At 40.1% G+C, this 26,267-nt stretch overlaps 1 protein-coding gene across 4 annotated transcripts in view; it reads right to left on the reverse strand.

Moving 5' to 3' along the window:
* CACNB2 (calcium voltage-gated channel auxiliary subunit beta 2) overlaps positions 1-26,267 on the reverse strand; it is a 449,947-nt gene that overhangs the window by 187,709 nt on the left and 235,971 nt on the right. The window contains exon 2 of one of the 4 annotated variants that reach the window (XM_055429568.2): positions 11,138-11,233. The exons of the other annotated variants lie outside the window; for them this stretch is intronic. Within the exon in view, the coding sequence (XP_055285543.1) occupies positions 11,138-11,155 (18 nt within the window). The 5' untranslated portion in view covers positions 11,156-11,233. The remainder of the gene's footprint in view (positions 1-11,137; positions 11,234-26,267) is intronic. 4 annotated transcript variants of the gene reach the window in all.

The following is a 26,267-nucleotide window of genomic DNA, read 5'->3' on the forward strand; positions in this document are numbered from 1 at the left end:
TGTGCATACATATTCTTAAATACATATTTTTAATGCTTAAAAAAGCATTTCTTAGGGTGAGATTTTACTAATACTTATAAATGATCCAAAGAAATCTAAAAAAATGTTATAAATGAACTTATTTCAAAACAGAAACAGACTCATAGACTTAGAAAATAAACTTATGATTACCTAACCTAAGGTGGTGGGGGAGGGATAAACTAAAACACATAACCAATAAGGACCTATAGTACAGCACAGGGAACTCCACTCAGTACCTGGTAATAACCTGTAATGGAAAAGAATCTGCAAAAGAATAGATATATAGATATATGTTAGTGGTAAAGAATCTGCCTGCCAATGCAGGAGACATGGGTTGGATCCTTGGGTCAGGAATATACCCGAGAGAAGGAAATGGCAACCCACTGTAGTATTCTTGCCTGGAAAATTCCATGACAGAGGGACCTGGAGGACTGCAGTCCATGGGGTCACAAAGAGTCAGACACGACTGAGTGACTGAGCACACACAACATGGATATGTGTATAACTGAATCATTTTGCTGTAAACTATAAACCAATACAAAATAATTTAAAAAATTATCCAAAGGAAGTTTTATTACATATAAATCTCTCCATTCAATTACTTTCAATTATATTTAACATATATTTTCACCAGAGAATCGAGATTTTCTTTTTTAAAGAATCTAAATTGCCTTCAATTCAGTTCAGTTCAGTTCAATTGCTCAGTTGTGACCGACTACTCTTCGTGACCCCATGAATCACACACAGCACACCAGGCCTCCCTGTCCATCACCAACTCCCGGAGTTCACTCAAACTCATGTCCATCGAGTCGGTGATGCCATCCAGCCATCTCATTCTCTGTTGTCCCCTTCTCCTCCCGCCCCCAATCCTTCCCAGCATCAGAGTCTTTTCCAAGGACTTTTTAAAAGACTTTTTAAAAAAGACAAGGTAAGATATTGATAAGCAGTTCAAATCCAAGTTCAAGTACAAAAATAATCTCAAGTACATCAGATACTAAAATTAGAAATTACATTTGTTAATTTCAAACTTTGTTCTGAACTGTTTCAACATTTGTGCTAGTCCCTCGGATACAGGCTATTTGTTTTGTATTACTGTAATGGGGTCGCAAAGAGTCGGACATGACTGAGCGACTGAACTGAACTGAACTGAATGACATCAAGCACTTCGGAGCAAAGGTTAAAAACAAATTCTGAAATGATTAAAAAAAAAACTGATGAAAAATGCTATATGTCAATGAGCTGGAAAACAGTTTCTTACCACATGAGAATGTTCACTGCCATCATGGTACATGTTTCATACACACTGTGGCCACAAAGAAGCCCTTTTATAGGAAGCTAGGGTGTATTACTACAGTGATACTGTTTCCACAGCTGGAATACAGTGCTTTTAGTTTACTATGGTTGGCAGTGCTCTTAAAATAGGCTCTCAGACACCAAAAGCCAAAAAACTGACTATTTGCAAGCACTTCAGAAAATGATGGGGCTTCCCTGGTGGCTTAGCTGGTAAAGAATCCACCTGTAATGTGAGAGACCTGGGTTCGATCCCTGGATTGAGAAGATCCCCTGGAGAAGGGAAAGGCCACCCACTCCAGTATTCTGGCCTGGAGAATTTCATGGACTGTAATAGTCCATGGGGTCACAAAGAGTCAGACATGACTGACTGACTTTCACTTTTTGGGAAATGATGGTCTGGAAAATTGAGTGAAAATTCCACAACTAAACAAAATCAGCTTTTGATGTACTATAGCCATTGACTCCTAAAAGCAAAGAGAGGAAAGCGAATGCTGGGACAGGTGACACTCATTTACATGTGGCTTGATCACATGTCCAAGCCATTTCATGGAGGGCTAGGAAGGATTATAAAAATTATAAAACATTATAGGGCTTCCCTGGTAGTCTGCTGCTGCTGCTAAGTTGCTTCAGTCGTGTCTGACTCTGTGCGACCCCATAGACGGCAGCCCAGCAGGCTCCCCCGTCCCTGGGATTCTCCAGGCAAGAACACTGGAGTGGGTTGCCATTTCCTTCTCCAATGCATGAGAGTGAAAAGTGAAAGTGAAGTCGCTCAGTCATGCCCGACTCTTAGCGACCCCATGGACTGCAGCCTACCAGGTTCCTCTGTCCATGGGATTTTCCAGGCAAGAGTACTGGAGTCTAGCGGTTAAGAATTCACCTGCCAAGGCAGGGGACGTGGGTTAAATCCCTGGTCTGGGAGGATTCCACATGCCATGGAGCAACTAAGACGCTGTGCCACAACTACTGAGCCCACGTGCTGCAACTACTGAAGCCCTTACAACCTAGAGCCCATGCCCCACAACAAGAGAAGCCATCACAATGAGAAGCTCATGCACCGCAAAGAAGAGTAGCGCCCTTTACTGCAATTAGAGAAAGTCCATAAGTACCAATGAAGACCCTGCACAGCCAAAAACAAATAAATAATAAATCTTAAAAAAATTATAATAAGAATGTACTAAGAAAGATGAATTTCCCAGTTATTTAAAGAAACAGAAAGATTTTCTAGGAATTTAAAGGAAATTTGAGTGTTAGGGTAAAATTAAAGGATTTAGTAACTTACTGGATTTTATATCCTGCACAAATTACCTAATATATTCTTATCATTCTTATCTCAACAAAGATACTTCTTTACATTTCTTTTCTTTCTTCATCTGCATTTACTTCAGATTATGAATAATTTGTGTGGGAAAGTTTACAAAGAAATCCATGAATGATTAATACTACACTGGTCCTTAAATAAAGAAAAATGTGGCTCCTTTGTCCATGTTCAGAGGTAATACAAATGTCACATTGTTCTGTGGCAACATTATGATCCAAAAAAAATATTTCATTTTCCTACAGTCTTTTGAAAAATGATAACAAAAACCTTGCCAAGCATCCTTGTAGTACAAGGACAGGATTTCCGCCAAGGAAGCTGTCATGTTTTAATTAGAAATAATTTAGCCAAATACTGGACAAGTGTAATTGTTTGTACAGACTGATATACAGTAATGCTGCAAAAGAAGTTCCACCTTGGGTGGCACTGGAAAGAAACACAAGGGCATATTTCATACAAGAATCCAAGTCACCTTGCACTAGTAAACAAGTGGCCATCACAAAGCTGTTAAATATGATGGAGTAAATTTGAGAATTATAAAGATGCCTTGAAGAGTAGTTGGTCCTCTCATTCTCTGATGAGAATCTCAAGGCCAGAAAGGTTAAGTAACTTCCTCAAAGTCAATCAGCTAGATTGCTTGCTGGGAACAAACAAACCCCTAGATAATGTCCTTAACTAAACTCTAAGAAGGGAAACACAATACAGTGGCTAGCAGAAGTGAAAAAAACGAGAGTGCTAACACCCGAAACAGTCGTAACTATCAACACAGTTGGTAATTGATTTTGGGATCCAGGTCAAGTCACTTAACTCTTTGGACATTTGCTTTCATCTTTAAACCACCAAGTAGATTGGATTGGAAGTTATCTCCCTCCTGTCACATCTAACCTTCCAAGATTCTGTGCATACCAATAAAACAGCACTTGCCTAAAATGTTATCATAAAAAAAACACAAATTGTATAGACTTCTGGATTTCTGCTGAAGCTGAAGCTCCAATACTATGGCCACCTGATGTGAAGAACTGACTCATTAGAAAAGACCCTGATGCTGGGAAAGATTGAGGGCAGGAAGAGAAGGGGATGACAGAGAATGAGATGGTTGGATGGCATCACTGACTCGATGAACATGAATTTGAGTAAACTCTAGGAGTTGGTGATGGACAGGGAAGCCTGGTGTGCCTCAGTCCATGGGGTCACAAAGAATTGGACACGACTGAGCGACTGAACTGATTTGAACTGGAATTTATGAAAATTCTTTTATCTCTGGTCAATTTTGAACTTTATTAGACAGAAGAACAAGAAAGAAAGCTGAAAAAGAAGAGGAAGAAGGAGAGGGAGAAGGAGGAGGATGGGGGAGAAGGAGGAAGGGAGCGAGGGAGAGCAAGGAGAGGGCAGGAGGAAGCAGACGACGTGGAGGAGGAGGCAAAGGAAGAAGAAAGCTGCATGAGAAATGGGATTTGACAGGAAGAGGCAAACTGGAAAAGCAGGAAGAGACAGAGAGGAAGCAATAAAAACAGGCAGACGCACAGGAAAAATATGTGGGTCACAGGTAACAGTATGTAGAGCAGTACGAGAGGAAAAATTAGGCTGAGGATGTTGAAAGAAAGACAAGAGGAAGCAGAAGAACTAACTGCGTGGAAGGCCACTTTATTTCAAACAGCATTAAAAAATGTTTTAATTAATATTTTACAGAAGCTTATGATATAGAATGTGCGCAAAACTGTTTCCTTGTTCTTAAACCAAATGTTTTTGTTGGTATTATTATGCTTATTATTCCACCAAAAAAAATGGAATTAATATTCAGAGGTTTTAGGTAGCATAGCCAATGTCTCACGGGTACTGCTGCTGCTGCTGCTAAGTCACTTCAGTCGTGTCCGACTCTGTGTGACCCCATAGACGGCAGCCCATCAGGCTCCCCCGTCCCTGGGATTCTCCAGGCAAGAACACTGGAGTGGGTTGCCATTTCCTTCTCCAATGTGTGAAAGTGAAAAGGGAAAGTGAAGTCGCTCAGTCATGTCTGACTCGTAGCGACCCCACGGACTGCAGCCTACCAGGCTCCTCCGTCCATGGGATTTTCTAGGCAAGAGTACTGGAGTAGCTTGCCATTAGGAGTACATAAAACGAGGATATGAATTCAGACTTTCTAGTTCAGATATTTGAGCTACCATACCCTGCTGCCTGTTTAGTTATACCTTTTAAAAAAGGATGCTCTTAAACACTGTATGACTAGTACTTCCTATTAATAGTACTAGTAGCATTCAGGCTCATATATAGGCTTCAGAGACAACACACTACTGACAGTCCGAGATGGAAGCATGTCAGCAAATGACTAACCAGACAGGCAGAACTCAGCATCAGAAGATGGGCCTTCACGGGAAACAGAGAGGATCTCAAGAAGGAAGAGGATTTGAGCCAGGCCTAAGAAGAGGGCTAGGGTTATTGGCACAAGAAAGATAAATATTTATATATTTACATATATATCTATATATATCTTGCCTTTTTAAACTGGAAATTTGTATTGGAATTTTTCTTCCTTTAAGGTTAAAGCGTCTGCCTCCAATGCGGGAGACCCGGGTTCGATCCCTGGGTTGGGAAGATCCCCTGGAGAAGGAAACGGTAACCCACTCCAGTATTCTTGCCTGGAGAATCCCATGGACGGAGAAGCCTGGTAGGCTACAGTCCACAGGGTCGCAAAGAGTCGGACACGACTGAGCGACGGAAAGGAACGGAACAGAACGGAATATTTCACCAAGAGCCAGAAAGCCTTGGAACATTGAATGAAGCCTAGCACTGACCTCTCATAGAATCAAGATCTAGGTAAAATTTGTAACATAAACAAATTCTTTACCCTTAGCTGTGCAATCAGCAGCAGGGGGCACTGGGTGATGTCCACACTGCTGATTTCCTTCCAAGGAGCACGATGCCTGGCTGATGCAACAGCCCAGCTCCCCTTGGCTGGGCTGTGATGAAGGGGCCAGCCTGCCTGCAGGTGGAGAGTCCCAAGCTTGGCTGATCAACAGAACTAGGTACAAGATACTCTTAAGTGAGTAGACTTGCTAGGTAGTAACCAATCAGTCAGTCAGTCAATCAATCAAGCAGACAGAGGAGAGGAGCGCTGTATGAATGTGAACAAGAAATGGGATGAGTGGTCAACTCAAACCAGCAGCCTTTTCTTCACTGGCAAAACCGATCAGCACCTAGTTTATGAACTCATAAACTTAATGAAGAGTTCGCTGAGGATTCTGCTCTCATTACCCATATTTTAGCAACATTTAACCATGCTACACACTATAGCAATATTTTTGTGGATTATTTTTATGAACTTTAAAATCTATTATCTCACAGGCTATTATTTTTGTTTATTCCATTTAAAGGATTTTCAGATCTATTTTCTTAGCAATTTTCAAATATACAATAAAGTGTGATTAACTCTAGTTACCATGATGTACATGACATCCCTAGGATTCAGATACTTTATAACTAGAAGTTTCTACCTTTTGACCACCTGCACCCGTGTCTTCACCTATGGATCTTAAAAGTTCTTAAAAGTAGATCTTAAAAATTCTCATCACAAGGAAAAATATTGATACTATGTGTGGTGATGGATGTTAACTAGACTTATCTTGGTAGTCATTTCATAATATATTTGTATATAATTGCTATGCTGTCATTGGAGGGACTGATGCTAAAGCTGAAACTCCAATACTTTGGCCACCTCATGCGACGAGTTGACTCACTGGAAAAGACTCTGATGCTGGGAAAGGTTGGGGGTGGGAGGAGAAGGGGACGACGGAGAATGAGATGGCTGGATGGCATCACCGGACAAACTCATGGACATGAGTTTGAGTGTACTCCGGGAGTTGGTGATGGACAGGGAGGCCTGGCGTGCTGTGATTCATGGGGTCGCGGAGAGTCGGACACGACTGAGCGACTGAACTGAACTGAACTGAACTGATACCTGAAACTAATGTCAAGTTATATTTCAAATATATCTCAATTAAAAAAAAGGATTTTGGCTTCTTCCATGTCTTGGCTATTTTAAATAGTGCTGCAGTGAACACTGGGGTGCACGTATCTTTTTGAATCATGGTTGTCTCTGGGTATATGCCCAGGAGTAGGACTGCTGGCTCATATGATAGTTCGATTTTTAGTCTTCTAAGGAACTTCCATGCTGTTCTCCACAGTGGCTGTATCAAAAATGCATGGATACCAAGGGGAGGAAGGAGGGTGGGATGAATTGGGAGATTAGGATTGACATATATACACTCTTGATACTATGTATAAAGTAAATAACTAATGAGAACCTACTGTATAGCACAAGGAACTCTACTCAGCACTTTGTGGTGACCTAACTGGGAAGGAAATCCAAAAAAGAGTGGATATAATTAAGCGTATAGCCAATATACTTTGCTGAACAACACAACATTGAAAAGCAACTATAATTAAATAAAAGTTATTTTAAAAAATTAAAAAAGAATTTAAAATCAATTCCCCTAAGGCTACTTCTGTGTTAAGGCTCTAATGTGAACCTTCATATAATCACTTACTGGAAAAGAAACAAGGAGGAAACAGTCATCACACAATATAAAGGAATAATTAGATAAAGTTAGTTAAAGTTTGATGAATTTTACAAGTATTTATTACTACAAACAAAACATTTGGAAGAAAAGGTCTTCAGATAAACATCTTTTAAGTAGCTGTTCAAGAGAAAAATACCCACAGTGCTAAATGGATCATTACTATTCTGAAATACAAATTAAGCTGAAATTTTCTTTTTTTAAACAACATCTTTAAGTCCTTCCAAGTAAAAAAGATGTCTAAAAAGAAAAGGATAACTGGATGGATATTGAAAACAACACTTAAAAGAGACTTAAATCATTAGGTGAACAACCATCAATCAGATAAACTATTTACTATTAATGAAGCTGACCTAGACTTGTATAAATATGCTATGACAATAACACAGATGTTAGAAATTGAATTGGTTTGGGATGGTTCTTAAGCTTATACTTCTTGCACTCAGGGGAGGTTATTGGAAAAGAACAATTAAGAATTTTATTTCAAGGATGCTAGGAATGATGGAGCAACCACGGAGAGATGTAGAACAAGCCATTGCACTTAAATGACTGGATTTTTTTTTTTTTTAAGTTTTATTCAAGGTTGGCTATGTAAAGCTGATGGTTGAATCCAGGGAGTACAAGAGACAGAGAGCACTCACTTTTAGTACATGTGGGGTGAGAAATGGTGTATTTCCTGCCATATCAATAAACACCAATGTCAGAGACATCAGCAATTATAGCGCTCCAACCTGAGCCAGTGAACCTGAGGAAACTCAGGAAGGTAAAGAATACCAGCCATCGAGCAGCCATCAGACTGCAGCCACTCCCTACAGTGAGTCCTGAGGGGACTCAGGATGTAAAAACACAAGATACTGGCCCCAGACAGCTGAGGTGCATATCAAAGGAATGATTTCAGTCAGCCCAGACTCCTGCATTTTCCCACGCCTTGCTGCTATTGTTGTTCAGTCGCTCAGCCATTTATGACTCTTTGTGACCCCATGGAGCTCAGTCATTTATGACTCTTTGTGACCCCACGGATTGCAGCACACCAGGCTTCCCTGTCCTTCACTATCTCTCAGAGTTTGTTCAAACTCATGTCTATTGAGACAGTGATGCCATCCAACCATCTCATCCTCTGTCGTCCCCTCCTCTGGCCTTCAATCTTTCCCAGCATCAGGGTCTTTTCCAATGAGTCATCTCTTTGCATCAGGTGGCCAAAGTACTGGAGCTTCAGCATCAGTCCTTCCTATTCAGAGCTGATTTCCTTTAAGACTGATTGGTTTGATCTCCCTGCTGTCCAAAGGATTCTCAAGAGTCTTCTCCAACACTGGAGTTTGAAAACTGTGAATTCTTCAATGTTCAGCCTTCTTGATGGTCCAACTTTCACATCCATGACTACTGGAAAAACCATAGCTTTGACTATATGGATCTTTGTTGGCGAAGTGATGTCTCTACTTTTTAATACGCTGTCTAGGTTTGTCATAGCTTTTCTTTCAAGGAGCAAGTATCTTTTAATTTCATTTCCCAAGACCAGAAAAGTGCTAAATTCTTTAACTTGGGATATGTGGTTTTCTTTAAGTAACAATAATCTTTTGATGTTCTTTTGATGTTCCAACTATCTGCCCTTTGTTGCAAAACTTCTATCATAACGTGGTTCCTTCCCCTTACTTCCTGGGAGCAGTTCTCTCAGGGTTACTTAAGATGTTGTCTCCTGGGCTTGAAGTCCTAAAAATTCCCACCAAGTGAAACATAACTCTCAACTTCTAGGTTGTGAATACTTTTTAAGTCCACAGGGGAAAAGCCAGCTGAGAGAGAAGTCATTCTCTGAGAAGGAGAAGGCAAGAAAAAACAGAACCTGATGAAAGAGAATGAGCTTGAGGCTGAAAAGGAAGATTAAGAGGTGTGAGGATAGTGGACAACAGCCCTTGGCTTTGATGTTTAGAAGACATTCATGGCTCCTTACTACAACCAGTAGAGAATTCACTGGGTTTTCAACAAGGAAAGTGGAAACAATGTGGGTTTTGAAATCTGACAACTTTGTTCTTTATGTGCCAGCTTTGTACCCAGCAGGGCCCTGATCTGATATCTGAGATGCCTTGTAGTTCAAGGGGAAGATCTCTGAAGTTGGCTTCCTTGAGTCCTGCCCTGCCCTTTCATATCTTAGCTCCATACCAAAGCCATCACTTAAAACTTCTGCACCTCAGTTTCCCTATCTGTAAAATGGAAATACAGATCCATTTCCCGTGACTCTCTTAGGGATAAATGACTAATCATAAACAGTAAATATTTGTTTAAAAAACCAAAGTCTTTGATCTTTAGTTTCCTTCTCGATACAACAGAGAAAAAAAAAATCACCTATTTCTGAGGTTGTTTGAAGAGCTGATGTCAATTTTCATTCCCTTATTCTTCCAGTGTTGACTCACCATCAATTTATTAACATAATAAATCTTTCCTGAATGTCTATCCTGCAATAGCATTGTGCTACTTCATGCTCCTGGGATGCTGTCACTCCCAGCATTAGACCCTGTTCCAGAACTGATGGCTCACTTTGAATACCAAAGAGTTTAGTTTGCCTTTTGTGCTGGAGACTCAAATTTACAACCCTGGGCTCTTAAGTGCCACTCACAATGGCAGAAAGCATAAAAGTCAATCTTCACATCAGAAGAATTCAGAGAATAATATTTAAAATTCAAGGGTTTTGGCCAGGAAACAGGCCAGTTTAAGAATATGAAGTAGCATTGAAACATACAGCGCAGGGAGCTCAGCTCAATGCTCTGTGATGAGGTGTGATGGTAGAGGATGGGAGAGAGATTCAAGAAGGAGGGATGTAAGTATACTCATGGCTGATTCACGTTGGTATATGGCAGAAACCAACACAACATTGTAAAGCTATTATCCTTCAATTAAAAATAAATTTAAAAAAAGGAAGAACATGAGTTGTAATCATGTCCAAACATCATTTGAAACTGACATCTACTTTTGGGGTCAGGGGAGGCGGCTTCTTAAAGGTGACTGGCAATTTTAGTCATAGGTTGTGCCAGCAAAGTAGCTCTCCAATCTACAAGTGAAAAAAAAGAAAAGGTGGCCACAGGTTTAATGAGTTATTAAGACCCCCCACCTCAAATATTTCTTTTCGGGAAAAAGAAAAAAGTCAGATCAAACTTAGGGAGCCTTATCAGTGGGGTTCACACCAGATACTCTGATTGTAACTAGAGTGCTTGGCTTGAGCGGAGCCTCTGCCGTAGTATAAAAAGAAATTAAATCACACTTGAATAAATGTCGCCTGGATTTTTTCAATCATTCGTGTGATACCACTTATCCCGAGAACAAATTATATGCAAAATTAACACCCAATGGTGAGTGACATATGGAAACTCTGGTTTTTAAAAACTTAAAAAAAATCTAATGACTTTTCTAAGAGCTTCCCAGGTGGTGCTAGTGGTAAAGAACCCATCTGCCAATGCAGGAGACATAAGAGACACGGGTACAATCCCTGGGTCAGGAAGATCCCCTGGAGAAGGAAACAGCAATCCACTCTAGTACTCTTGCCTGAAGAAACCCATGAACAGAGGAGCCTGGTAGGCTACACAGCCCATAGCGTCACTAAGAGTCAGACACGACTGAAGAGGACACGACTCCTGACTTCTCTAAGGAGATTCATACCTAGAAATGAAAAGCTACAAGTAAGATTTACAAAAGGAAATTCCTTTATCTAGAACCCCAAAATCGGGAAACTACCATGAGATGTTAGAAGTATCATGTTAAACACCATGACACATGGTAACATCTTCCCTTCAGAAGTGACTTCTGCAGAAAGAAAGCAGATGGGGTTCTAATGGGTTGTGTTATGTTTTCATTCTCTGAACCCCTGCCAATCCACCATAGAATATGTAGAGAGTTAACTTAGGTTCAGAATGAGAGAAGTTCTCTCCTCTCGTTTGCGTCCACTTACTTCTCCTAAGTACCCCATTCATTCTTCTGCTCTTGGGCCTTTGGCCCCACTGTGTCCTGAGACAGTTCTAAAGATGGCCTCCTCTTCTCCAGGGTCCTAATTGCAAAACAAATAAACATGAACAGTGTCAGCAAAATACAAATATTGCTGACAGTGGACACGACAGTGCTTAGTTGACCAACACAACTGCCTGCTCACTTATACTATTCTGCTCCTCCCTTCAGGCCCCATCATAACTGTCTTGGCGGCACTGCCATTTTCATCTCCTTAGGACTCTTTCACCAGCTTTTTGGCCTTTTCAAGGACATAGCAAAGTGGTGGAGGGAGGAACTCCCTGGTGGCACAGAGGATAAAAATCAGCCTGCCAGTGTAAGGGACAAGAGTTCAATCCCTGGTCAGACAAGGTTCCATATGCCTTGGAGTAACTAGGCCCAAGTGCCACAAATGCAGAGTCTGCCCTGGAGTCCAGGAGCTGCAACTATTGGGCGTGCGTGCCTATGTATACATCAAAGCCCGTGTATTCTAGAGCCTGCGCTTCACAAGAGAAGCCACTGCAACGAGAAGCCTGCGCCATCACAACTAGAGAGTAGCTTCTGTTCCCTGCAACTAGAGAAAGCCCGCGCAAAGCTACAAAAATCCAGCGCAGCCAAAAATAAATAAAATTATTTTTAAAAAAGTGGTGGAGAGACAGAAGGGGCGGAGGGTGAACAGTGGTTTGAGACCAGGCACAGTGGAAGTTCTCATGGGACTTTATTGAAGGAACTGTTCCCAAGAGAGGTCAAATTTCCAGGCAGGAAGTTTGTACTTTACTATATTCAAGATTTTCACATATATTTGATTCTTGAGGTCAAGAAGGCTTGTATCATTTCTTGTTGCATAGAGGAGGCAACTGACTGTCAGAGACACTGGGGAATGTGTTCAATGTCACTCATCTAATTAAGGCCTATTCCATTTTTTTTTTAAAGAAACATAAATTCTACCCTAATCCTAATCAAGTTCTCATCAAGCTACCAGCCACTTGCTGGTATTAATAAATATCAAAAGCTTTCAAAATATGAACTGGAATACTGACAGTTTGACCAATGACTGGGAAGATTTATTGTTTTTTGTAGGAATAAAACTTTGCTCATAATATTTCATGATCATGCCTTTGGGCAAAGAAATAGATAATGGTTTGTCAGAGTGAACAGACTAAATAGACAGCCTAAGATAGATATGATTAACGTAAAACCATCAGCTCCCACAGAGCGGTACAAGGGAATTTTTTTAAACTAGACTGGAAATCTAAATTCATACTTTCAAAAACAAATGTCAGGGTGGATTCATGTCAATGTACGGCAAAACCAACCAATATAATATTGTCAAATAATTAGCCTCCAATTAAAAAAAAAACACAAATGTCAATAGTTCAGAATCCCTGGAATAGTACATGCTCTCTCATGAAGCATTTGCTTTCTTTTCCCTTCAATTAGTTTTCGATGTCTTTGCGGTTCATTTTACTTTGATGTGGACCTAGCACTGAATCAACACAGATCAGTCAACTGTCAAGAAAAGAAATGCTTACACAGTTCATAGCATAAAATTATTGAGTGAAAAACAGCTGAGAAGCATCATGCCCTTAACAAAAGATTTTTCTAAGTACATAAAAATAGTGATTTCCTACAGAATCATAAAATTTTTGAAGTCCAATGCTATTTTTAAAATGTAAGATCATCCAGAATCAAAGTGTCAGCCATATTACTGTTGAGGAATCATATTTCTCTAAAAAAAAATTACAAGATTTTTCTCTTTCATTATTTTTTTCTTACTGAACAGATCACATTTTCCTGCTACAGAACATCTTAAAGCATTTGATGAATAAGAAAAATAAGCTTTTTTAATATATTACTGTAATTAACAGCTTTATTAGAGATGACATCCTACGTTTGATAGATTCAAAATATGCTCTGAGGCAGACTTCTCTGGTGGTCCAGTGGTTAAGAATCCACCTTGCAATGCAGGGGACATGGGTTTGATCACTGGTCAGGGAACTAAGATACCACATGCCACAGGGCAAATAAGCCCACACGCTGAAACTAGACAGTCCTCGTGCCACAATGAAAGGTTTCTGCATGATGCAGCTAAAGACCCAATGCAAATAAACAATAAGTTTTTTAAAATTACAAAATTTAAAAAAGAAAACAATATACTCCCATTCTCATATTCCATTTACAGATTTTACTGATACAAATGGACATGTTCCTCTCTTTGCTCAGAAGATGAGAAAATCCAATATACTAGCCAATCAATCCAAATGCTGTTAAATCTTACATGTAAACACCCTCCCTTAAAAAATAGCTACGAAATGATATGAAGAAATGGTTCCTTTCTGATGTGAAACACAACTAAGGCCTTGGTTTCCCCTGTCATTCATATGACAGTTAAGTACATACTTGGGCTTCCCTGATAGCCAGGTTGGTAAAGAATCTGCTTGCAATGCAGGAGACCCCAGTTCAATCCCTGGTTTGGGAAGATCCCCTGGAGAAGGGAAAGGCTACCCACTCCAGTCTTCTGGACTGGAAAATCCCATGGACTATACAGTTGCAAAGAGTCAGACGTGACTGAGCGACTTTCACTTTCACTTAGAAAATAATGACGAGTATAATTAAGAGAAACTCTTTCAAAGCAACAAGCAGGGAGCAAACCCAAGTACGAGCTCTGATAAATGAAACTCCAGGAATGTTTTTAAGCCATGTACTTGCTTATCATTTGCTGACTGTTACTGGCTTCTCTTTCACAATTTATCAATCCGACTGTTGTCTATTTCAGTACATGTCCACAATAACGTGAGTCACTGACCAGATTCCATAACCTAAGAGCATTCGTACGGTGTTGACATGTGCTATCTTCATGGTCCCCTGAGATAAAGCAATTACATCCTCCTGGTGTTGTTAAGAATTAACAGCCCCAGATGCCATGTTTTCCCTGCTCCCCTACAGAGGAGCCCTGTAATGAGACATGATGTATAAAAGTCACCTCACTTCTCACCACTGGAAGGAACACATGCATTCCAAATAAAGACGCATTATCTTTCCTAAGAGTAAGAATGAAGTCTAATGAGGTTGACTTGGGTGCTAAAATGTCCTTTTAGGCTGAATTCCCCTTCAGTGAATAAGGCTCATCTAGCCTGTTCAGCTTACACCTTGCACTGAATACAATGAAAGAACAGGCCTGTAAAAAATATCATCTGTCAGAGCTTGGCAAGCAGGTCAAACGCCTTATTAGGAGAAACTGAACTGGCCTTGAGAAAGCATCAAGAGGGGTGAGGATCTGAACTTTTGCGTGTCTATTTCTGTATCTTAAATGTTATAATTATTTTTCTCAGGTTTGTGAAAAACTGTCAGCATTCTGCCTTGCTGAATTGATGAACTCATCAGGAAAAACCTTGGAATGGAAATCACATTTTACAAGGGACTGGAGGACTTTGAAAGGAACATGAGCAGGGAATCTTAAATGCTGTTAAAACGTTTCCTAATTCTGTAATTAAGAACTTGATTTACTTCATTATCATGGCCTGTTATTTTGTTTCTTTTGTTCCAGATTAAGGGCAGAGAGAAAATTATGCAAATATGCTGGGTTGGCAATGATTTCTCTCAGCTGCTATGGACCATCTGGTTTTCCATGGTAGAAAGAAAAAGGTAGAAAATGGGAACAATGAAATAGCCTGTGTTCCCAGCAAGATTTTGAAAGATACCAAAATCTTTGAATGTAGCCTTCAATTTCATAATCTTGCCGAATTAAAAAATACTGGTAGATGGGACTTCCCTGGCAGTCCAGTGCTTAACAATTGATGCTCCCACTGCAGGGACCACAGGTTTGATCCCCGATTGGGGAACTAAGATTCCTCATGCTACAGTGTGGACAAAAAAAAAAAAAAAAAAAAGAAATGTTAAGAGGCAACAATTAGTAGGTAGCAGAATCAGCAAAGATCTCTAACTCAGTTCAGTTCATCTAAGCACCTTATTCCTTATTTTATACAACTAATTTTATCACTGAATTGTCTTCTAATCTGTAATTCAACAGAATGATGGGGTATAGAATATACCTGATTCAAAGTCAGTAAATGCAAAAGAAACACATTAAAATAAAAATGTACCAAAAAAACACCTTAAGTGAAATCTGGTTAGAAATACAGATTTTAGCAATGAAAAAAAGAAGAGAAACAAAGGTATATGTGCATTCTTTATGAAAATATCCTTATTTGGCTTTTACATCTATTCCTTTATAGGAATGAGTCTGTGTGTCTATTACTTTCCCCCCTGAAAAGTAGCTGGGACATTAAGATAAGGAAAAAAGTTTGCTTTTTTAAAAAAGTGTTCAATAGACCAGCCTAGAAGATAGGAAAAAAAAAAACCATGTTATTAAAAGTGGCTTGTTTAAAGACATGGAAGCAACCTAAATGTCCATTGACAGAGGAATGGATAAAGAAGATGTGGTACATTTGTACAGTGGAATATTACTCAGCCATTAAAAAGAACAAAATAATGCCATTTGCAACAAGAAGGATGGATCTAGAGAGTATCATACTGAGTGAAGTAAGTCAGACGGAGAAGGAGAAATATTGTATGGGATCCTTTATATCTGGAATCTTAAAAGAAATGATACAAATCAACTTACAAAACAGACTCACAGAACTAGAAAACGAATTTATGGTTGCCAGGGGGAAGGGATAGTTAGGGAGTCTGGGATGGACATGTACACACTGCTCTATTTAAAATGGATAACCAATAAAGACCTATGGTATAGCACATGGAGCTCTGCTCAATGTTCTGCAGAAACCTGGATGAGAGGGGAGTTTGGGGGAGAATGGATACATGTATATGTATGGCTAAGCCCTTTCTCTGTTCACCTGAAACGATTGCAACATTGTTAATTCAGTTCAGTTCAGTCGCTCAGTCGTGTCTGACTCTTTGAGACCCCATGAATCACAGCACATCTGGCCTCCCTGTCCATCACCAACTCCCATAGTTCACCCAAACTCATGTCCATCGAGTCGGTGATGCCATCCAGCCATCTCATTCTCTGTTGTCCCCGTCTCCTCCTGCCCCCAATCCCTCCCAGCATCAGACTCTTTTCCAGTGAGTCAACTCGTCGCATGAGGTAGCCAAAGTATTGGAGTTTCAGCTTCAGCATCAGTCCTTCCAATGAATACCCAGGATTGATCTCCTTGAGGATGGACTGGTTGGATCTCCTTGCAGTCCAAGGGACTCTCAAGAGTCTTCTCTAGCACCACATTGTTAATTGGCTATACTCCAACACAAAATAAAAAGTTAAAAAAATGGCTTGTTTAGAGAGGGTTTTTTGAAACACAAGTGAATTTTGAGATGATCTTTATAGTAAGCTGGTTAGGTAATTTTCATAGATTCTGCCTAATAAGCCAGGATACAACTGGCCTTGGGTTTTGCTGCTGGAAAATCCTTTAGGGCCTGTTGACTCCTGGAGGGTGGGGGAGGGTGGCAGCCTTACCTGCTACAGGACTTTCACGGCTCAAATGTCAAGGAAAAGCCCATGAACTTGGATCCCTATTCCTAAATGAAGGCAACAGTAGTTGCCTGCTTGAGCAGTTAGAGTGCAATTACCTGGGGGAGCAAAAAAAGGAAGCCATGCAGAGCGTGCCTGTGTGTGGGTGTGCGTGTGAGCACGTGTGCAGCAGGCTAACCACTGGGCTATGATCTCTGTTTACGTCACTATCCTCTGCATGGCCCTAGACTTGAGACATTGCTGGCTTTGCTCCGATTCTTCATCTGTGGAGATGATCATGTGTCTCCTTCCCTGAGCTGCTATGAAGATTAAATAAGATAATACCTAGAAAGCATTTGGCTTCATGCAACATACATGCACACTAACAAATTTCTTTAAAATCACATTTTGTTTATTTTTTTTAAAGATCGTTTTTTGATGTGGACCACTTTAAAAATCTTTATTGAATTTGTTCATAATATTATTTCTGTTTTGTGTTTTGGTTTTTTGGCCCGGGGCATGTGGGATCTTAGCTCCCCAACCAGGGATAGAACCCACAACCCCTGCACTGGAAGGTGAAGTCTTAACCACTGGACCGCTAGGAAAGTCCCTAAATTGCATTTTAAAACTTGGACTAAAATAGACACAACATACAATTTGCCATTTTAGCTATTTTTCAATGTACAGTTCAGTGGCATTACGTCTATTCACACTGTTAGGCAACTGTCACAACCATCCATCTGTAGAACTGCTTTCATCATCTCAAATGGAAACTCTGTCCCCCTTAAACACTAGCCCCCCATTTTCTATTTCTCACAGCTCCTGGCAACCACCATTTGCACTCTGTATCTCTATGAATCTATTTCAGGTACCTTGTATAAATGAAAGCATACAGTTATTTGCCCTTTTGTGACTGACTACTTTTTCATAGCATAATGTTTTTGACTTTAATGGCAATATGAGTGCCAAGAGGATGCTGCTAGAATGAAAAACAGTCCCAGGAAGGCAGGTACTCTCATTTGGCTGTAGAAATTAAGCAAATATATATTTTCCGCCCCTGGTGGAGCAGTGGATAGGAATCTGCCTGCCAATGCAAGGGACACAGGTTTGATCCCTGGTCTGGGAAGAGTCCACATGCCGCAGAGCAACAAAGCCCGTGTGCCACAACTACTGAGCCTGTGCTCTAAAACCTGTGCTCGACAACAAGAGAAGCCACTGCAATGAGAAGCCCTCACACCGCAAGTGGAAAGTAGTGCCCGCTCATGGCAATTAGAGAAAGCCTGCGTGCAGTAACGAACACAAACCAAAATAAAATACATTAATAAAATACATATCTTCTCAACCCAAGAGCAGACAGTACATCAGGAATGGGGAACATTTATCATTCACACAAATTATTTCTTATTATCTCTTATGAACATAGAGTTCCCTGACAACTGTCCTTTCTGGGCCTCTTTAAACAAACAACCCTCAGTGTTTCCACCAATGAGCCATTCCAGTTACGGTATCACATCTCTTAAAAAGTCATGTAGAAGCAGTCAAGTGATGGCTCTCAGGGGAACTCTGAATCCTGTCACACTTTCCACAATGGCCTGCAAATTCCTACTCTTCCTATGAAAGACAAAACAGACAGAACAGGTTGGAAATTTCTTTAGAACAGAAACTTTTACTGAGCTCAATTTCAGCTACGTAATCATCTCAGATCTTCACATTCTAACTTACAGTGAAAAACATACATAATTTAGCTGAATCCTATTAAAGAGATGGATGACAAACTTATTGTTCCATGGTGGTTATGATGAATTGAATTCCATAACTTCTAAATTTTCAACCAATCTTTCACCCTGATAATTCTCTAAACATCTGTGCTACTTATATTCTAGAGATCTATGTTTCTTTATTCCTCAGTATTTGCACGTGGCATACATATTTTTTCTCTTGTTACATTATCTGAATAAATACTAATTTCTCCAACGATAGAGATCACGTTTAAGTTTACCCGGGTTATACTCAACACACATCACTTGTATGTGATTGATATTTCTGTCACTATCATAAAGTTACTTCTTATTCATACGGCTATATTTGAGTGCATATGCAAACTTCTTTTAAAAAATCCCTAAACATCAAATTAGCATTAATTATTCACAGCCTACCATGGACCCTTTTATAAAATCCTTGGAAGTAGAGTGGTGAAGGATGCACAGAACTTGCTCATGTGAAACTTGGTCTTGAAAAGTTCTACTCATGTATGCATTTTTAGTGAGCATTGAAGCTTATTATTAGGGTTTCCTTGGTGGCTCAGTGGTAAAGAATTCGCCTGCCAATTCAGGAGATGCAGGTTTGATCCCTGGGTCAGGAAGATCCCCTGGAGAAGGAAATGGCAATCCACTCCAGTATTCCTGAGTGGGAAATCCCAGGGACAGAGGAACCTGGCAGGCTACAGTTTATGGGTAGCCAAAGAGTCAGACACGACTTAGCAAACAAATAAAAGCTTATTTACCTAAGTAATGAAGATGGTCATAAACCTCAATTCAAGCCCAGGAAGGATCTTGGGCTCATCAGGTTTCAAGCTGTGGAAACATCTTTCAAGCTGTGTTAGTACCAAGACAGAAGAGACCCAAAAAGGCACTCTTCCCCCCAAAAAATAAAAAGACCGGAGGTTAAAATACTTGACTGAATACATACTGATATTGAAAGTACAATCTTTAAACAATGGCTAGGGCTTCAAAAGAAAGACAAAACTAATAAACAGCTGTTCTGAGATGCTTTAAGAATTTTGCATCACTGCTGATGGGCTGTCAGAGGCTCTCATGTTGAGCAGATGGAGAGATAAGAATGATGACTTTAATTTTATAGGTGACAAAGTAAGCCTAGAGATGTAAATCAACTGCTCCCAAACCAAGAAACCAGAGTTACCATCAAGAATAATCTTGTTCTTCTCATTTCAGTGCACCGAGCTTCCCATTCTTAAATCAAAGCCATTTTGTTTTTGAGTAACTAAGAAGATTAGGAGACCCAGGATGGTACAACACTAACTTTGTAAAGGAGGCAGTGGTATCAGAGTGTGGGGAACCTTCTGGACTGTGGCAGATCTATTTTGCATACTGCTTGCACAATAAGGATATTAGATATGATTAATGGGGTCAGATTTTTCTCTCTTCTGATGTCTCAAATGCCACTAACAGGTAACAAAACTGCTACATAAGTGGACCAAGATTTAAAGGCATGTAAGTAGCCTGGCAGGCAACAGTCCATGGTGTCACAGTAGTACAACACAGCTGAGCAACTAACAAAACTACAATTCAAAAAAATATATGCACCCTTATGTTCACAGCAGCACTATTCACAATAGCCAAGACACACTGCTGCTGCTAAGTCACTTCAGTCGTGTCCGACTCTGTGTGTCCCCAGAGACGGCAGCCCACCAGGCTCCCCCGTCCCAGGGATTCTTCAGGCAAGAACACTGGAGTGGGTTGCCATTTCCTTCTCCAATGCATGAGAGTAAAAAGTGAAAGTGAAGTTGCTCAGTTGTCTGACTCTCAGCGACCCCATGGACTGCAGTCTACCAGGCTCCTCTGTCCACGGGATTTTCCAGGCAACAGTACTGGAGTGGCTGGCCCTAAATGTCCATCAATAGATGAATGAATAAAGATATGGTATCATACATATAAAGGAATACTACTCAGCCATAAAAAGAATGAAATAATGCCATTTGCAGCAACAGGGATGCAACTAGAGATTATCATGCTAAGTGAAATAAGTCAGAAAGAAATATCATATGATATCACTTATATATGGAATTTAAAATATGACACAAATGAACCTAGGTATGAAACACAAACAGACTCATAGACACAGAGAACAGACTTGGGGTTGCTGTAGGTAGGTCGTCAGGATGGAGTGGGAGATTGGGGTTAGTAGATGTAAGCTTTTATACACAGAATGGATAAACAACAAGGTCCTACTGTATAGCACAGGGAACTATATAACTATATTCAATATCCTGGGATAAACCATAATGGAAAAGAATATTAAAAAACAATGTATACATGTGTATAGCTGAATCACTTTGATGATTCAGGGAAGAAATTAATACAACATTATAAATCAACTACACCTCAAGAAAAATATAAAGACATGTAAGCAATGTTTGTCAGAGAAGGCAATGGCAAGCCACTCCAGTACTCTTGCCTAGAAAATCCCATGGATGGAGGAGCCTGGTAGGCTGCAGTCCATGGGATCGCTAAGGGTCAGACACGACTGAGCGACTTCACTTTCACTTTTCACTTTCACACACTGGAGAAGGAAATGGCAACCCACTCCAGTGTTCTTGCCTGGAGAATCCCAGGGATGGGGGAGCCTGGTGGGCTTCCGTCTAGGGGGTCACACAGAGTCGGACACGACTGAAGTGACTTAGCAGCAGCGGCAGCAAGCAATGTTTGTGAGGTTCACAAAGAACATCAAATAATATTAAGGTCAAGATGATGGTATGCCCCTTGCCAGGAAAGAGTATAGAGAATTCCAGTTCTCCAACCCTAGGGGAGAGGGAGAGACAGGCCCTGGATGACCACTGGGAGGGGGAGTCAAGCAGGAAACTATAAGGGTGCAGGGTCCAGAGCCATGACAGCCCTGATGTGCAAACACAGAAAACAAAGGGCACTGCTTACCACCCAGTTCTAGGAGGACATTAGCTGCTGCAGCGGCTGCCTGATGGTGCACCCTGAGAACTCACGCTGAGAAAAAGGATGAGGCCCCATGTGCTTTGGAAAAACAGGTCTCTTAGATAGTTAGATGTATGGAGATTCCCTGGTGGCTCAGATGGTAAAGAATCTGCCTGAACGCACAAGACCAGGTTTGATCCTTGGATCAGGAAGATCCCCTGCAGAGGAAATGGCAACCCACTCCAGTATTCTTGCCTAGGAAATCCCACAGACAGAGATTCGATCTCTGGGTTGGCAAGTTCCCCTGGAGGAGGAAATGGTAAACTACTCCAGTATCCTTGCCTGAGAAACCCCATGAACAGAGGAGCCTGGTGGGCTACAGACCATGGGGTCACAAAGAGTCGGACATGATTGATTGACTAACACACACATATTTCAGGAAGAATTTTATTGAACCCAGATTCTTGCATCTTCCCATACACAGTAAAGTGCTAAAGTCATTAACTGGAGATCCCCATTCTTTGTGACCAGAAGTTATCTTTTATCAAGATGTATACTTAACTGCCTGCATCCTCAAGCCAAAAATCATATAGAAACCAGCTTCTCCTGTATTTCTTCAGAGTAGTTTCCTCAGAGCTACTGAGAAGCTGTCTCCCAGGCTATAGTTCTCAGTAAAGTCCCTAAATAAAACCTGAACTCTCATCTCTTGTGTTGTACATTTTTCTCTAAGTCAACAAAATCAACAACAACTTGACAATCTATTGGACTTGCTGTCCTAAATGCAAAATCTATGACCCTCAAGGTGAGACAGAATACACTTTTAATATGAACTACAACTTGAGTCAGATGTTGTCATTTTATTATTTGTATATTAGTTTTTGATCGCTGCACAAAATAAGATATCTGAATAAAGTCAAAAGCACAAAGCTTTCCAAAGCTTTCCAAAATGAAGTTTTAATCCTTTGACTGTCCTAGTGTCAATTTCTAATCAAATTAATACCCTATTGCCTGGCACTAATGTATCCTTCAGTGATATGAGGAGGGTCTCACAATATAAATATCTGATTAGCTTTTATGAAAGGAAATATTTTTATAGGTGAGACTGGATAGGGAAAAACCAACAGTTTATTCTTTACAGAGCTACTCTTCCTATATAACAAATAAAATTGATACTGCAATCTAAACACAGGAAATAACAATTTACACAGAGATGCAAAAAATATACAATTTCTGATTAATATATACCTTTGCTAGCTATGCCAAAGAATGCTCAAACTACCGCACAATTGCAGTTATTTCACACGCTAGTAAAGTCATGTTCAAAATTCTCCAAGCCAGGCTTCAGCAATACGTGAACCATGAACTTCCAGATGCTCAAACTGGTTTTAGAAAAGGCAGAGGAACCAGAGATCAAATTGCCAACATCCGCTGGATCATGGAAAAAGCAAGAGAGTTCCAGAAAAACATCTATTTCTGCTTCATTGACTATGCCAAAGCCTTTGGCTGTGTGGATCACAATAAACTGTGGAACATTCTGAAAGAGATGGGAATACCAGACCACCTGACCTGCCTCTTGAGAAAACGATATGCAGGTCAGGAAGCAACAGTTAGAACTGGACATGAAACAACAGACTGGTTCCAAATAGGAAAAGGAGTATGACGAGGCTGTATATTGTCACCTTGCTTATTTAACTTCTATGCAGAGTACATCATGAGGAACACTGGGCTGGAAGAAGCACAAGCTGGAATCAAGATTGCCGGGAGAAATATCAATAACCTCAGTTATGCAGATAACACCACCCTTATAGCAGAAAGTGAAGAACTAAAAAGCCTCTTGATGAAAGTGAAAGAGGAGAGTGAAAAGGTTGGCTTAAAGCTCAACATTCAGAAAACTAAGATCATGGCATCTGGTCCCATCACTTCATGGGAAATAGATGTGGAAACAGTGTCAGATTTTATTTTTTGGGGCTCCAAAATCACTGCAGATGGTGATTGCAACCATGAAATTAAAAGACGCTTACTCCTTGGAAGGAAAGTTATGACCAACCTAGATAGCATATTAAAAAGCAGAGACATTACTTTGCCAACCAAGGTCTGTCTAGTCAAGGCTATGGTTTTTCCCGTGGTCATGTATGAATGTGAGAGTTGGACTGTGAAGAAAGCTGATTGCCGAAGAATTGATGCTTTTGAACTGTGGTGTTGGAGAAGACTCTTGAGAGTCCCTTGTACCGCAAGGATATCCAACCAGTTCATTCTAAAGAAGATCAGAACTGGGGTTCACTGGAAGGACTGATGCTAAAGCTGAAACTCCAATACTTTGGCCACCTCATGTGACGAGTTGACTCACTGGAAAAGACCCTGATGCTGGGAGGGACTGGGGGCAGGAGGAGAAGGGGACGACAGAGAATGAGATGACTGGATAGCATCACCAGCTCGATGGACATGAGTTGAGTGAACTCCGGGAATTGTTGACGGACAGGGAGGCCTGGCGTGCTGTGACTCATGGGTTCGCAAAGAGTTGGACGTGACTGAGCGACTGAACTGAACTTTGCTAGTTAATCTCCTAAACAGAAATTAAAGTGATATGCTATATAATTATTTACTTTTGAGGGCAATTATTAACACCTAATGTGGGGTGTATTGTGGAAAAATTAGCATATTAATAATATTATGCTTTCACTGTTGACTAATATAATCATTTTGAAAAGAATGATTATAGCCAGAGACATAAGAACATTCAAACCCACTCACTGTGCAAATAATTCCACATCTGAGAATTTATCTCAGAGAAGTTATTTGCTGAAAACCATATGCTCAAAATTGGTGTGACAGATTTATTTATCTATAAAAGAGAAATTATGGAATTAACTAAAATTAACTAACAATAATTGACCACTCTATTCGGAAGAGTTAAGGCATTAATAAATGCACACAATGCAGTATCATTATGTGATTAAAGTGATTACAGGGACTTCCCTGGTGGTCCAGTGGCTGAGAATCCACCTTCCAATGCAGGGGACATGGGTTCAATCCCTGGCTGGAGAGCTAAGATCCCACAAGCCCTTAGGCTGCACACTGCAAGTAGACAGACACATGTGCTCCTACTAGACAAAACTCATGGGACCCAGTGCAGTGCTTCCCATCCCAAAAATGATTAGAAAGTACAGCTGAAGGCAAAAGACAGAATTCTGCAGTCTGTGTACTGTAGCTCCAACTAAAAAAGTATGTATGCCTGTGGAAATGGAATGGGATGTGATTTGCCAGAAGAAAAATATTTGACCCAGAGCAGTGAGATTCTGGCGTGTTTCTATGCACATTTCCTTTAATGTTTCTTCTATTTTCAGTTCTAATAACTTCTAATTACTTTGACATGGAAAGCTCTCTTTCAAGGGTTTTCCGTTTTAACAATAAAAGTGGCAAATCTCTGTAGGACTGCAGAAAATTTTTATTTCACACATTATTTTATGGGGGTAAGATGCGATCAAACATCCTGGCATCTCTAGGTGACAAACCATATATTCTTGTGTTCATCCTTAAAACCGGGGGAGGGGGGGGTTTCCCAACCCCACGCCAGGGGTTGGTACTTGCCTGTTAGGGACCAGGCAAGGGAGTGAAACTCCTCTGTATTTACAGCTGCTCCCCATTGCTCAAATTACCTCCTGAGCTCTGCCTCCTATCAGATCCGTGCAACGAATCAGTGCAGTGCAAAGAAATAGAGGAAAACAATAGAATGGGAAAGACTAGAGATCTCTTCAAGAAAATTAGATTCTCATAGGAGCTTAAACTCTGCTGAGAACTGTGCATGAGAGGGAGCTAGGTTGCATGCTCCTTATAAGAATCAGTCCCAAACCATCGCATCCTCTTTTGCCAAAGTCCTTGGAAAAATTCTCTTCCTCGAAACCAGTCCCTGGTTTCCTTCAGCAGTCCCTGAGGACTGCTGCTTTAAAGAATCCTTACAAATACTAGCCTCCAAGATTTTCTGACATTATACATCCATTTAAATACAAATTATACCTGAAAAATAGTGCAGAAATCTGTACCCTTAGATCACTGTTAGTTTTATAATATATGGGAATACAAGGGCTCCTTTCCTCCCCTCAAAAGTATAAAGGTAAATAAAAAGATAAAGTAAAAGTTCAAAAATTATGAGACTTCTTGGAATATTTATCCTCCAATATATTTTTTTATTCTCATGTGCTTATTTCCATTCAGGAGCTCTGGTTATTGAACCATTTTGAAGTTGAGCATCACTTGGAGAATCTTCCAATGCTAGGAGATGCTGACATATATTATACATGGACTCAAATATATGCGTACAGTTTGGGAGGGTTTATACTTAGTTTCTTTGCCTCCTGCTACTGGATCCACTTAGAAGTCTCATTTCACAGGGTTGTTATTTACTTTAATCTTTCTATCTTCGAACATGCAAACAAGAAACAACCCATAACTTTCTCTGCTGACTCTCCTGATATCATAGTTTGGGATCTCAGAGCTAAATTCTTTTATTATTAGCCATTGAAGGAAATGTAGGTGAGTATGTGCATTCCCTTAATAAGAGTAGGTGCTATGCTAAACAGTCTATATGTACTGGGATTAAAAAAAATCTTATAAATATCTAGAAACACAGATATTATTATACCTTTTTTTTATGGATAATGAAATCAAGGCTCAGAGAAGATAAAAATATTTGCCACATCACAGAGTTATTAAGGGGATACTGTAGTATCCAAAGTCAGGTCTCACTGTATACAAACATTTGCTCTTTTTCATTTTAATCCTTCTAATTTATTTTTATGTTACAATGGAGCTGAGTTGATGAACAATGTTATATTAGTTTCAGGTGTACAGTAAAGTGAATAATTTATACATGTATATATAACTCCACTCTTTTTTAGATTCTTTTCTCATGTATGTCATTACAGAGCATTGAGTAGAGTTCCAAACACTTGCTCTTCATCAAAGTCAGA

Source organism: Moschus berezovskii, chromosome 15, assembly GCF_049115385.1.
Source record: "Moschus berezovskii isolate FMDL1 chromosome 15, NW_MosBer_1.0, whole genome shotgun sequence".
Classification (NCBI taxonomy): Eukaryota; Metazoa; Chordata; class Mammalia; order Artiodactyla; family Moschidae; genus Moschus; species Moschus berezovskii.